At 41.2% G+C, this 12,547-nt stretch overlaps 1 protein-coding gene across 2 annotated transcripts in view; it reads right to left on the bottom strand.

Moving 5' to 3' along the window:
• Positions 1–1,211: 1,211 nt before the first annotated feature.
• Positions 1,212–12,547, bottom strand: part of LOC115133144 (solute carrier organic anion transporter family member 1C1-like) — a 60,937-nt gene continuing 49,601 nt past the window's right edge. For both annotated transcript variants that reach the window (XM_029666080.2, XM_029666081.2), the window contains exons 13-15: positions 9,809–9,873; positions 9,290–9,407; positions 1,212–4,972 (exon numbers count right to left, since the gene is read on the bottom strand). In XM_029666080.2, the coding sequence (XP_029521940.2) occupies positions 4,732–4,972; positions 9,290–9,407; positions 9,809–9,873 (424 nt within the window). In that variant the 3' untranslated portion in view covers positions 1,212–4,731. The remainder of the gene's footprint in view (positions 4,973–9,289; positions 9,408–9,808; positions 9,874–12,547) is intronic.

Below are 12,547 nucleotides of genomic sequence, written 5' to 3'. Positions count from 1 at the left end.
TGTATATGTATATATATATATCAAATACCCACTGTATATATTTTACCCTAGCAGCTAGGCATAATACAGATTTGAGTTTTTTCTGTTTTGTTAAACAAAATGAGAATTGAGTTGATATGGGTAGAGAAGCTATATTGAGTGATTTTTGTTGTTGAATATTTGATATCAATGCCGATGTTCTGTTTTCAGTCCTCTGAAGATATTCTATGTATGTAGATGTTAAGGGATTTGTGAATATTACACAGGGTCGGTCTAGGTTGAAAATCCAATGTGGGGTCATGATTTTCTGTTTTGTAATAAGGTTCCCGAGTGGGCTCCCGAGTGGCGCACCGGTCTATGGTACTGCATCTCAGTGCTTGAGGCGTCACTACAGATACCCTGGTTTGAATCCAGGCTGTATCACAACCGGCCGTGATTGGGAGTACCATAGGGCGGCGAATAATTGGCCCAGCGCCGTCTGGGTCTGGCCGGTGTAGGCCGTCATTGTAAATAAGAATTTGTTCTTAACTGACTTGCCTAGTTATATAAAGTTTAAATTAATAAAATAAGGATTTTCAAACAGTTACAAGTGGGAGAAGATTCCTATTCCCTCTTCTCACTCTCAGACCCCCTGTAGTGTGTCACAACTGTGAAGATTGTATAGACTAATACAACCAGAGAGTATGACTGTCTCAGCCCAGGGGTTTGGTTGGGTGGACTGGGTCTGCACTTGAAGTGGGATTGACCAACAAGTCTTACTCCAGCCCCCATGCCTTAAGCACGTATCTCCTCCAAGTACTGTACATTCAATTCCAATACTAGGGGACAGAAGCTTCCCTGACAGTATAAGTGGCTTTCAGACCACTGTAGATATATTTTCTCATTGCGAGTACAAAAATATGCTTTGATATGCTTTGAGTAAGAAAATGTTGCAATATTTCAGTATGGCTCACTATTAATGTAATTATTATTATTTTTTATTTTTTTTTGGGGGGTTCAATCATGTTATCCCATATTAAAAATGTTTTATTATTGTATAACATTTACAAGATATTCTCTTTGTTTAATCGAAGAAATACCCCAAAAAATTAAGCGAGTGAGAAATGACATCCATTTAATTTAATTTGCTTCACAAAACAAAGCGATTCAAAATAAAAGTTTCTTGGTATCTCTTGCCAAATCAACATATATTTGGTCCACCAACCCAAGTGATTGAAATATTCACCTGTATAATATAAAGACATGTTTATTCACTAATTTAGGAACAACCTGAGAATTGACCACGGTGTTTTTGTTCAGAGATTTTGGCACATTAAGGGCTCTATTCAATCAGTATTGCGGGAAATTCAGCGTCAGTGTGTTTAAAATATAAAGGCAATATTCCAACTGTAGTAGCGACTGCATACATGGTAAACGCTGCTCAATCGGAAATGACCTTTACATTTCTCTCGCGCAATTGTAAAGCTTCAGCGATACAGATTAAATAGAGCCCTAAAACTTTCAAACATACGTACACAATTTATACACACTCAGACAGACTGACCAATAAATTATGCAAATGTGCTTTACTTCTCATAATGAATATGGCACCTACAGTGGATAGTCACTGATGGTAGACAGTGTAGTGGTCCAGTGGGTGTGCATTTTATATCTATAATGATCTTTGAGTTGTTAATTGTATCACAATTCATTGTAATAATACTGACATTTTCAAGTCCGAGATGGATTTACTACCAGTATGCAATACTGCCACCAATTGGATTTGATCAGAACTGAAATAGGAACACTCCTGCTACACACCTTAGGCAGAGAACAGCTACGGCAAACTGGCACAGTGGCATCTCCTGTAGCATAACAGTCACACAGACATGATGAACAGTAGCCCTGTTTATACCTGGTGCTAATGTGTCCTTTGTCCTGATTTTGTCGACATTCTGATTGTGCCCACATTTTTAGACCGGTGTAGACAATTAAAAGGTGTATTGTGATCAGATCTTACACAGCAAATTCTCCAGTGTTAAATCAACACTGAGAATGTTACATGTAACACTGGTGCAATGTCTATACCAGTCCACACTTTTCAGTGTTAAATTAACACACTGCTTAGTTTAAAGCATTATTTGCATATTTCCCAGAGTGCCTTGCCTTTCAAGTGAATTGCAGAGATACCACCCATGACTGTATTTCTTAGTGACAGAGACATGGTTGTTGCATTCATCTGTTTTCAGTTCTGTAGCCTTCACGAAGTGAGATCTTAAGTTAATTATGTTATCATAACCATAAATCAGATGCCATAAACTTGTGATTTACATGGAAAATCAGGCCTGCAGGTCACATAATGCTGTGATGTGTAATTCCTAATGTAATCCAGCCAGAGTGGGGATAGCCAACATTTGAAATGTTTGTTCACTGATTACTGGTTTGGGAAGGATAAGAGATGAGACAACCTAAAGAATAGAAACTGGAACAACCATTTCAGTGCCGGGTACAATAAGTCCAAGTAACATATTTGATTAGTTTAGAAAAATGCATGTTATATTTGAGTTGAATCAAACTATTTAATCAATAAATGTTCATGCAAAAACAGAGATATCGAAGAACATTGACCCCAACAGAGATATCCAAGAAATCTACCTGCAGTAGAGCATGCTGGGAAATATGATACTGATGGGTGTGGTTTTGGTTTACTACTGGTTATTAATTAATACCAACAGCAGGTTTCTTTTAAACCACTGAGTGTTAATTTACCACCTGAATCAACACTACAAATGTTAAACAGAAATATCAACACTAGGTAACACTAACCAATTTGCTGTGTATAAGTGTAAACAGACAAGATCGGGACAATATCAGCACGAAGGGTGCATGTTAGAACCAGGTATAAACAGGGCTATTGAGATCACAATTTGGCAATGTTACAGTAGAGAAACGCAGAATGTCTGACATTCTCTTTCAACAAGAGTGAAGCTGTCTAACAATATTATAATGTAGACTACCTTGAGAGTTGTTACAAAAATACTCAGTGACCGAAACTGGACTCTTGCTGCAGTAAAAACAATTAACCAATGGTTAACAAATCCAATTAAATACTTTCTTTGTACCAACAACAAAGATGACATCCTATGTAATTACATTTGTGGTTTTGTAAAATACAGCAGGTACATCTATGAAATTACTTCAGTTATATCAAAAACATATACAGCTGAAGTCGGAAGTTTACATACACTTAGGTCGGAGTCATTAAAACTCGTTCTTCAACCACTCCACAAATTTCTTGTTAACAAACTATAGGTTTGGCGAGTCGGTTAGGACATCTGCTTTGTGCATGACACAAATACTCTTTCCAGCAATTGTTTACAGACAGATTATTTCACCTATAATTGACTGTATCACAATTCCAGGGGGTCAGAAGTTTACATACACTAAATTGACTGTGCCTTTAAACAGCTTGGGAAATTCCAGAAAATGATGTCATGGCTTTAGAAGCTTCTGATAGGCTAATTGACATAATTTGAGTCAATTGGAGGTGTACCTGTGGATGTATTTCAAGGCCTACCTTCAAACTCACTGCCTCTTTGCTTAACATCATGGGAAAATCAAAAGAAATCAGCCAAGACCTCAGAAAACAAATTGTAGACCTCCACAAGTCTGGTTCATCCTTGGGAGCAATTTCCAAACGCCTGAAGGTATAACCTGAAAGGCCACTCAGCAAGGAAGAGGCCACTGCTCCAAAACCACCATAAAAAAGCCAGACTACAGCTTACAACTGCACATCGGGACAAAGATTGTACTTTTTGGAGAAATGTCCTCTGGTCTGATGAAACAAAAATAGAACTGTTTGGCCATAATGACCATCGTTATGTTTGGAGGAAAAAGGGGGAGGCTTGCAAGCCGAAGAACACCATCCCAACGTGAGGCACGGGGGTGGCAGCATCATGTTGTGGGGGTGCTTTGCTGTAGGAAGGACTGGTGCACTTCACAAAATAGATGGAAAATTATGTTAGATGGAAAATTGTATATATATTGATGCAACATCTCAAGACATCATACATGAAGTTAAAGCTTGGTCGCAAATGGGTCTTTCAAATGGACAATGACCCCAAGCATACTTCCAAAGTTGTGGCAAAATGGCTTAAGGACAACAAAGTCAAGGTACTGGATTGGCCATCACAAAGCCCTGACCTCAATCCTATTGAAAATTTGTGGGCAGAACTGAAAGTGTGCGAGCAAGGAGGCCTACAAACCTGACTCAGTTACACAAGCTCTGTCAGGAGGAATGGGACAAAGTTCACTCAATTTATTGTGGGAAGCTTGTGGAAGGCTACCCGAAATGTTTAAACAATTTAAAGGCAATGCTACCAAATAGTAATTGAGTGTAATGTAAACTTCTGACCCACTGGGAATGTGATGAAATAAATAAAAGCTGAAATAAATCCTTCTCTCTACTATTATTCTGACATTTCACATTCTTAAAATAAAGTGCTGACCTAAGACAGGGAATTTTTACTAGGATTAAATGTCAGGAATTGTGAAAAACTGAGTTTAAATGTATTTGGCTAAGGTGCATGTAAACTTCCGACTTCAACTGTATGTTTTTAAATATACATAACCTAGACAGCTACAGTACAAATACATCATTTATGTTCTATGAGATGAGATGGTCAGGCACAGCCAGTTGTTGGTTCCTGCAAATCTAGTGTTTGTGTGTGTCTGTGTGTAACGTGAGGGATCAGGGGAGATTGTCTCAAACTGTCACAGGCGTGTCTCTCTCTCTGTGTTGTTGTAGTCTGTTGTGGAAGTCTGTAGCGATTGGTCCGAGTTGGAGGCTAGGACCTCTTCTTTCCTGAGTGCCTCCAGTTCTGCTCCGCCATTGGCCACTTGGTGGGCGCGGCATTCCTCTCTCCGCAGGTGTCGTTTGAGCAGCACGAATCCCAGTATACACAGCAGGAAGGAAACTGTCCTCAGGCCCATAGTCAGACCCAGGTAAGCTATCCTGAGGAGAGAGAGACCAAGGGATACACACACTCAGAGATTTGACATTACACTGGTGCTTCCAAGTGGCAAGTCTACTGGGGTTGCCTTCAATGTTGGCTTGAAAATCAATGTTCAGCATCTGATGTTATAGAGGGTACGCCTCTCCAACATTATCACTTTGAAGTAAGTGTGTTGTCTGTGTGTGATTCTGTATCAGGCTTGACCAGGGCCCTGTTTCAGAAAGCAGGTTAAGTGAAAACTCAGTTAGTTGACTCAGAGTTGAAGGAAACTCTGGGTTTACGGTTTCACAAAGCCAGTTCAGCTTAACTCTGAGTCAGTTACTATGGCAACATACTCCGTGAAGCTAACCTGCTCACTGGCAGGTTTTCTTCAACTAACCCAGAGTTTCTCCTCTTTGGCTGAAGCCTGCAGACTGAAGGAGGTGTCAGACATGGCGAGTCCTTTTCTTGAAGAGCCAGTTGTTATTTAAGCACAAACACTCTGCAGAAATCAAGTCAAATTTATTTATATAGCCCTTCGTACATCAGCTGATATCTCAAAGTGCTGTACAGAAACCCAGCTTAAAACCCCAAACAGCAAGCAATGCAGGTGTAGACGAAATCTCCGTCAGGAGAGGGTGATCAGACCCCACTTGGATGTTTTATCCTTCCCTGATGATTATCTGTGGGCTTTTCCATTTTTCTGCACATCTGAACAATATTCTCAGCCCTCATATTGTTCATATGACACATCGTGGACATGCTCTCAGTTCGGAACAAATTCTTTGTGTTGCACTTTGCCAACGGGAGTTTTCTATATAACATCGGTGACGCTGAGCATATTTCCAAGGCAACCGTCTGTCAGGCTGTCAGAAATGTGACTCTTGCAGTGAAACGTTTACTGTACACTTTTGTGGTGTTCCCAAGTCACAGACCCACAAGACTCATCAAAGAAGAATTCCACAGAATTGCCGGTATCAGTCTAAGCAATTATTTACTTATTTAGTATGAAGCTTTGAGACTTGAAGCACTAATCAGTTAAGTTGATATATTTGAGGGTTTCCAGGTGTGATTGGCTGCATAGATGACACTCATTCCTATCACAGCTCCTTCAGTAAATGAAGGAGATTATGTGAATAGGAAGTCCTACAGCAGCATTAAATGGACAGGTAGGACTAAATAGTAGCCTTTAGCATTCCAAATGAAAGATACTTCACACTACAGCTACTGCAGCTAATTACTCTTCTGCACTGTGAAGATCACATGTGATGCAGCCCACATCATCAGCAACGTAGAAGCAAAGTGGCCTGGGTCTGTGCATGACTCGATAATTTATTTTGTGGGTGTACATTGAGCGCTAGATTTGCCCGTGGGGAGTTATATAAAGCTATATCCTATTATAATCTATATTTTGTTTACTCCTATTGCAACTGAAAATGTAAACTGTATCCTCGTATTATCATAGTAGAATTCAATGGTTACCTGCTCCGGGATACAGAGGATACCCCTGTCAACCCTATTTTCTGACCCCTTACCCCGATCCTGAGCCCGGCTCGCAGCAACGTTATAACTTGGCTCACCGCAGGACATGAGCCAGGGTAGAGATGACCATTGGGATGCTCAAGGCCCGGTTCCAGTGCCTTCGTAGGCTCAGGGTCACCCCAGAAATGGTATGTGACATTATTGTGGCATGGGTGATTCTCCACAACACAATTAGAGGAGATCAATGTCCAACTCAACCAGTGAACGATCCTGGTAACGATCCTGACCACCCCGCTGACGCACGAGATGGAAGAGCAGTCAGAGACACAATATTCTACCATCATTTCTGATTGACCCTTCACATCCCCAGTGTCAAATAAAGACAATATGCCTTTCTTTTTATGAAGTCTTCTTTATTTCCTGCAAGTACAAATGCAGTACAGTAGTTAGTATTGTTTTGTGTTGTGTTGTTCAAACAAGTAAAATTCTCCACCTGTGGGCACCTCACCCACCTTTAACTGATGTTCTGCCTGTGGGCACCTCACCACCTTTAACTGATGTTCTACCTGTGGGCACCTCACCACCTTTAACTGATGCTCTACCTGTGGGCACCTCACCACCTTTAACTGATGTTCTACCTGTGGGCACCTCACCACCTTTAACTGATGTTCTACCTGTGGGCACCTCACCCACCTTTAACTGATGTTCTACCTGTGGGCACCTCTCCACCTTTAACTGATGTTCTACCTGTGGGCACCTCTCCACCTTTAACTGATGTTCTACCTGTGGGCACCTCACCCACCTTTAACTGATGTTCTACCTGTGGGCACCTCACCACCTTTAACTGATGTTCTACCTGTGGGCACCTCACCCACCTTTAACTGATGTTCTACCTGTGGGCACCTCACCACCTTTAACTGATGTTCTACCTGTGGGCACCTCACCACCTTTAACTGATGTACTACCTGTGGGCACCTCACCACCTTTAACTGATGTTCCAGCAGTTGTACTTCTATTTTTTTAATCTGCAGCCTTGTGGTCAATTTCTAAATGACATTTTCCCATTTGTTTCTCTAAGTACACCTTGTACCGCTGTTTCAGAGAGCTATAGGAACACAGAAAAAAATGACACTGAATTTCACAGTGCCAGGTCTAGTTTAGTTTCATTGTAAGTCATGGGCCCATGCTGAACATCTTACTGAGAGTAAGTTGGGCTGTGGAGGCGGATGGACCCTCTTCCTCTTTGTAATTTCCAGCATTGCTCTGTTAGAGAAAAAGAAGGTGCAAGTTTTATTATGGTACAACACTATCATCAACTGTTAGATGTGATTTTTAAGGTGTAAACCTCAATGGGTCTCTCTGTATCTTCCCTCTCTGTGGCAGCTGACAAGGTGTCTCCATCATCATCATCATCATCATCTTGGTGTTCTACTCCAACCCATTATGAAAAATCCGTGGAATATTAAGAGTACTTACAACTGCATGGAAGTCTGTTATGGCAGAAGGCTCCACCAGACAGATTAAACCTTCAGTAACTGGTAGAAGATGAAGATTAGACAGTTCAATTACAACTTTACCCAGAAAAGTGCCCCACCTAATTTGAAGTTTCATTTTACAACCGTGTGCAGGTCACATCACAACCTTTCTAATGTATAACTCTGAGTCACCTTAAAATAGAATGATGTCGTCTGAAGGACAACTAAGAATCTGAAAAAGTAACAGCAGTCAATTACAAAGAATTGTACCACTGCAAGAAAATCAGTGTGCTAAGTTGTGTCTAAGATGGATGGGTGGGAGTCACTGAGGTAACACTGGCAAAAGGATGAATATACATTTCAATCATTTGAATAACTAACCTCTTATGTAGGCCCTTGTGCCCTGGGGGGGGGGGGTGGTTGGGTCAGATGAACTTCCTACAGAGATGCCTTCAGGAATAGGTCGCCCACTGTTTTGACTGAGGACCATCTCTTCAGCCTCTGAGTGGTGGTAGACCCCCACTTGTTTTTCGGCCCTCAGCCTTTTTTCTATTGGCTATAATGGAGGTCAAATTTGACCAGTAAGCACAAATTTGGAGACTTGTACATATAAAGGCATTTAGGTGTTACTTTTTAATAGACAATATTAAATACGGGCAGTGCTGGGATGGCTGAAAAAGTAACTTTTTTTACTTAGAACATTTCACTAACTGCTTAAATATATCACATGTTGAATGTAGCCACTGAATGCTGTTTAATTGGGTAGGGTAGGCTAAACAACATCACAATTGCTTGTCATGAAATTATACCTTACCTGTTTGAAGTCTATTTTTATATTTCATCTTCAGTTGCCGCCAAGTACGTTTTGTGCCTGTTGGTTTGCACCTGCATAAATATTAAACACACACACAATATATAGAAATGTTGAATATGTGGAACACTCAAGATAAAAAAAATTTAAAAAAATGTTTTCAATTAATACTCACGCATAGACTCGGTCAGCAACTTTCTGCCACGCCAGCTCACGTTCTGCTGCTGCTGCTGCATTGCAGTTTTTCTTAAATATATACTCATATTCTGCATACGCATTCATTAAATATTTCTAACTCCACTGGGGAGAAGTAGGAGGCTCGAGCCCTTTTTTCTCCTGTTGCCATGATGAATCATGTTATCTGCGTTCCATTGAGGGCTTTTTATATCCTCGTGCTTTACTCAGGGTTAACTTAACTCAGAGTTGATTGAACTAATTGTTATCACCTGTTCTGAAACCGAAAACTTTTGACAGCTCAGAGTTAGTCAACCCAGAGTTCAGGTTTAAACTCAGAGTTTGTTTAACTTGCTTTCTGAAACAGGGCCCAGTAGTGTGTATGTGTGTATTACCTGTATGCTGTAGTGTTGTATATCCGACAGGCTCCTCTCCCTCCGCATCTCTTCTGGCCCCACTTCAGACACGTGGTGTCGATGACCGCCCCAAAGTAGATGGGCGCTGGGATGCCCGCTGTTATAACACAAATACGCACAAAATGATCTGCCAGTAATACGGAGGTGGCTAATCTTGGTCATGGAAAAGGGCACTTTGTGCAGAATTGTGTTCCAACCCAGAGCTAACACACCTGATTCACAAGTAATACTTTGGGATTTTGTTCAGGGTTTTAATCCTAATAGAAGCTGATTAGTGGAGAAATGTGTGACTTGGAAACAAACTGGCTGCAGCTAGTTTTATATCAGTGTTGCTAAGCTGCAGAGCCCTGGCTGTGGGACTGGTATGGATTAATCAGACAGGAGTAGGAGGAAGTTGCCCCTAGACGCTGATCTAAGGTCAGTTTTAGTGCCCCCCACCGGTTAACATTTTGGGTAGTAAACTGATCCTAGATCTGTGATCTGACAGTATTGACTCACCAAGTGTACGTGTGGACAGAGTATGGAACCCCAGAGCTAAGGACTTCAGTTGAGGCTTGATACACCTGCATGGGAGAACACCATCATCAACTTGAACTTTAACATAACTATGAATACAGATAATAGACATAGATCTAAAGATATTATACATGAAATGAAAGCATCCACAATTGAGTTATGGTTCATTATTAAGTTTGCATACTCAAGACAGCTTTTAACTCAAGACTCTTGTTGTTGACATACAGTTAGCTGACTTGTGACGTTCTCTGACGTAGCCAGTGAGTACCAAAGAGTGAGTACTACTGGCTTCTGTTGGTAGAGCAGGGTAGTTCCCCATCAGAAAGGTCTGCCCTTACTACCTTGCTATTCAGCTGTTCTCTCAAGACCCAGAGCAAAAACAGAAGAAGCAGACCCAACTCAGACAACTAAGACGCTCTAAAAATATCAAAACAAAAAGCAAATAGGGCACTGCCAGTAACTTCATTTCTCCCAGTAAAGGGCAACACATTTCATCGGGGTCAGCTGATCGAGCTTTGGGCAGATCTGCTGGATTTTTAGTGTGTGTGCGTGTGTGTGCGTGTGTGTGTGTATGATTTTGTCTGTGTGTGTGTACATTTGCTAATTAAGGACTAGTTTTAGCCAGTAACAGTTTTGCTCCAAATCACATTCTACTTTTCTGATATAGAGTGAAATCCTCTATTGCTGACTTTCCTGTAACCTCTTTGAAGTATGCCGTGGGATAAAGATTTAAATCAAATGTACATAAAGTGTACTGAATCTATGTTTACTACTATAGCCCTGAATAGACACACAGGGAGAGAGCAGGAAGAACAATGAGCTGACTCAGAAAAACTTCTCTCTCAGTCCAGTCAAGACCACGAATCTAGAGGATGTAATTCAATCATCTGAAAATGCTATTTGACCGTCTCCTCGCCCTCTATAAAGTCTGTTGCAACCTTCTTTACAATGACGGCCTAGGAACAGTGGGTTAACTGCCTTGTTCAGGGGCAGAACGACAGATTTGTACCTTGTCAGCTTAGGGATTCGTTCTAGCAACCTTTCGGTTAACGGCCCAACGCGCTAACCGCTAGACTACCTGCCACCCTGCCGTCATAATACCCATAAAACCTAGCGGTCAAACAGGGAAATGGTTCCAATCGTTTTTGCACCATTCATTTTTCCCTATTGGGGATTTTAGAAACACTTAGAATTAGGGCTGTGTTTCGTGTAGGCTTACCCTGGCGTGACGTTTTGATAACTGTAAATCTCTCTAAGACGAGGTGACTTTTATCGATATATTTGCCTGTATTTACCTCCCAAAAAGGAAACGCTAATTAGCTGTTAATGGTGGGAAAACGATTGGAACCAATTCCCTGTTCGACGAATATTATGACTCTATAGAGGCTCTCTCTATTTACATGTTCTTCTTCTCAATTGGCAGATCCCTCCTGATGACCCGGTTGGACATGACTCCAGCCAATAAAGTTGGAAGTCCCACACAGTTGACTACATTAAAATGGTGGAAGTCCTCAATGGCACTGCCCAGGCTAATATGGCCTTTTGACCACTAGAGGCCTCTATCATTCTCTATGGTGGCAACAAGGTCCTTTAAGGCCGGATTTCAATCTGATCGCGATTTGTCTGCTATGCAGCTTTTAAAGGCAATGTTTCCGCGTTCGTCGTAAACACTGCATATGTCAGCTCAATCAAAAATGATCACGAAATGGTGCATTGTAGACAAAGCGCAGTTGAATTGAATCCCGGCCTAAGTCTGACACACAGACCACATTCAACTTCTGTCAGCCACTCTGTCACCCATTGTGAGCCCATTTCACAGGTTAGCTTTTCTTCAGTGGTGTAAAGTACTTAAGTAAAAATACTTTACTATTAATATTTGGACTACTTTTACTTCACTACATTCGTAAAGAAAATAATGTACTTTTTACTCCATACATTTTCCCTGACAATAAAAGGACAGGTCAAATTCAAGCACAGGCCTCCCGGGTGGCTCAGTGGTCCCGGATGGCGCAGTGGTCCCGGTAGGGATATCCTTGGCTCATCGCGCACTAGCGACTCCTGTGGCGGGCCGGGCGCATTTCGTGCTGACCAGGTCGCTAGGTGCATGGTGTTTCCTCCGACACATTGGTGGACGCATGGCTCTCAACCTTCGTCTCTCCCGAGCCCGTACGGGAGTTGTAGCGATGAGAAAGACAGTAACTACTACTAATTGGATACTACGAGAAAGGGGGGTAAATATTTAAAAAAATTAAAGCACCTATCAAGAGAACACGTGGCCATCCCTTCTGGCCTGGCGGACTCACTAAACACAAATGTATTGTTTTGTAAATAATGGCTGAGTGTTGGAGTGTGCCCTTGGCTGTCCATACATTTTAAAAACAAGAAAATGGTGCTTTGCTTAATATAAGGAATTTTAAATGATTTATACTTTTACTTTGGATGCTTATATTTGAGCAATTACGTTTGATACTTAACTATATTTCAAACCAAATACTTTTAGATTTTTACTCAAGTAGTATTTTACTGGCTGACTTTGACCTTTACTTGATTAATTGTCTATTAAGGCATCTATACTTTTACTCAAGTATGACAATTGGGTACTTTTTCCACCACTGGTTTCTCAGTAGCCATGGTTACACCTTGCATTAACATGTGGTTGTCATCATCCGATCAAGATGATCCGATCACTATCTGATCGAGATCTGTTGCGTCTACACATGG

This window comes from Oncorhynchus nerka, linkage group LG8 (assembly GCF_034236695.1).
Source record: "Oncorhynchus nerka isolate Pitt River linkage group LG8, Oner_Uvic_2.0, whole genome shotgun sequence".
Lineage (NCBI taxonomy): Eukaryota > Metazoa > Chordata > Actinopteri > Salmoniformes > Salmonidae > Oncorhynchus > Oncorhynchus nerka.
This window is presented reverse-complemented; position numbering and strand designations above follow the sequence as displayed.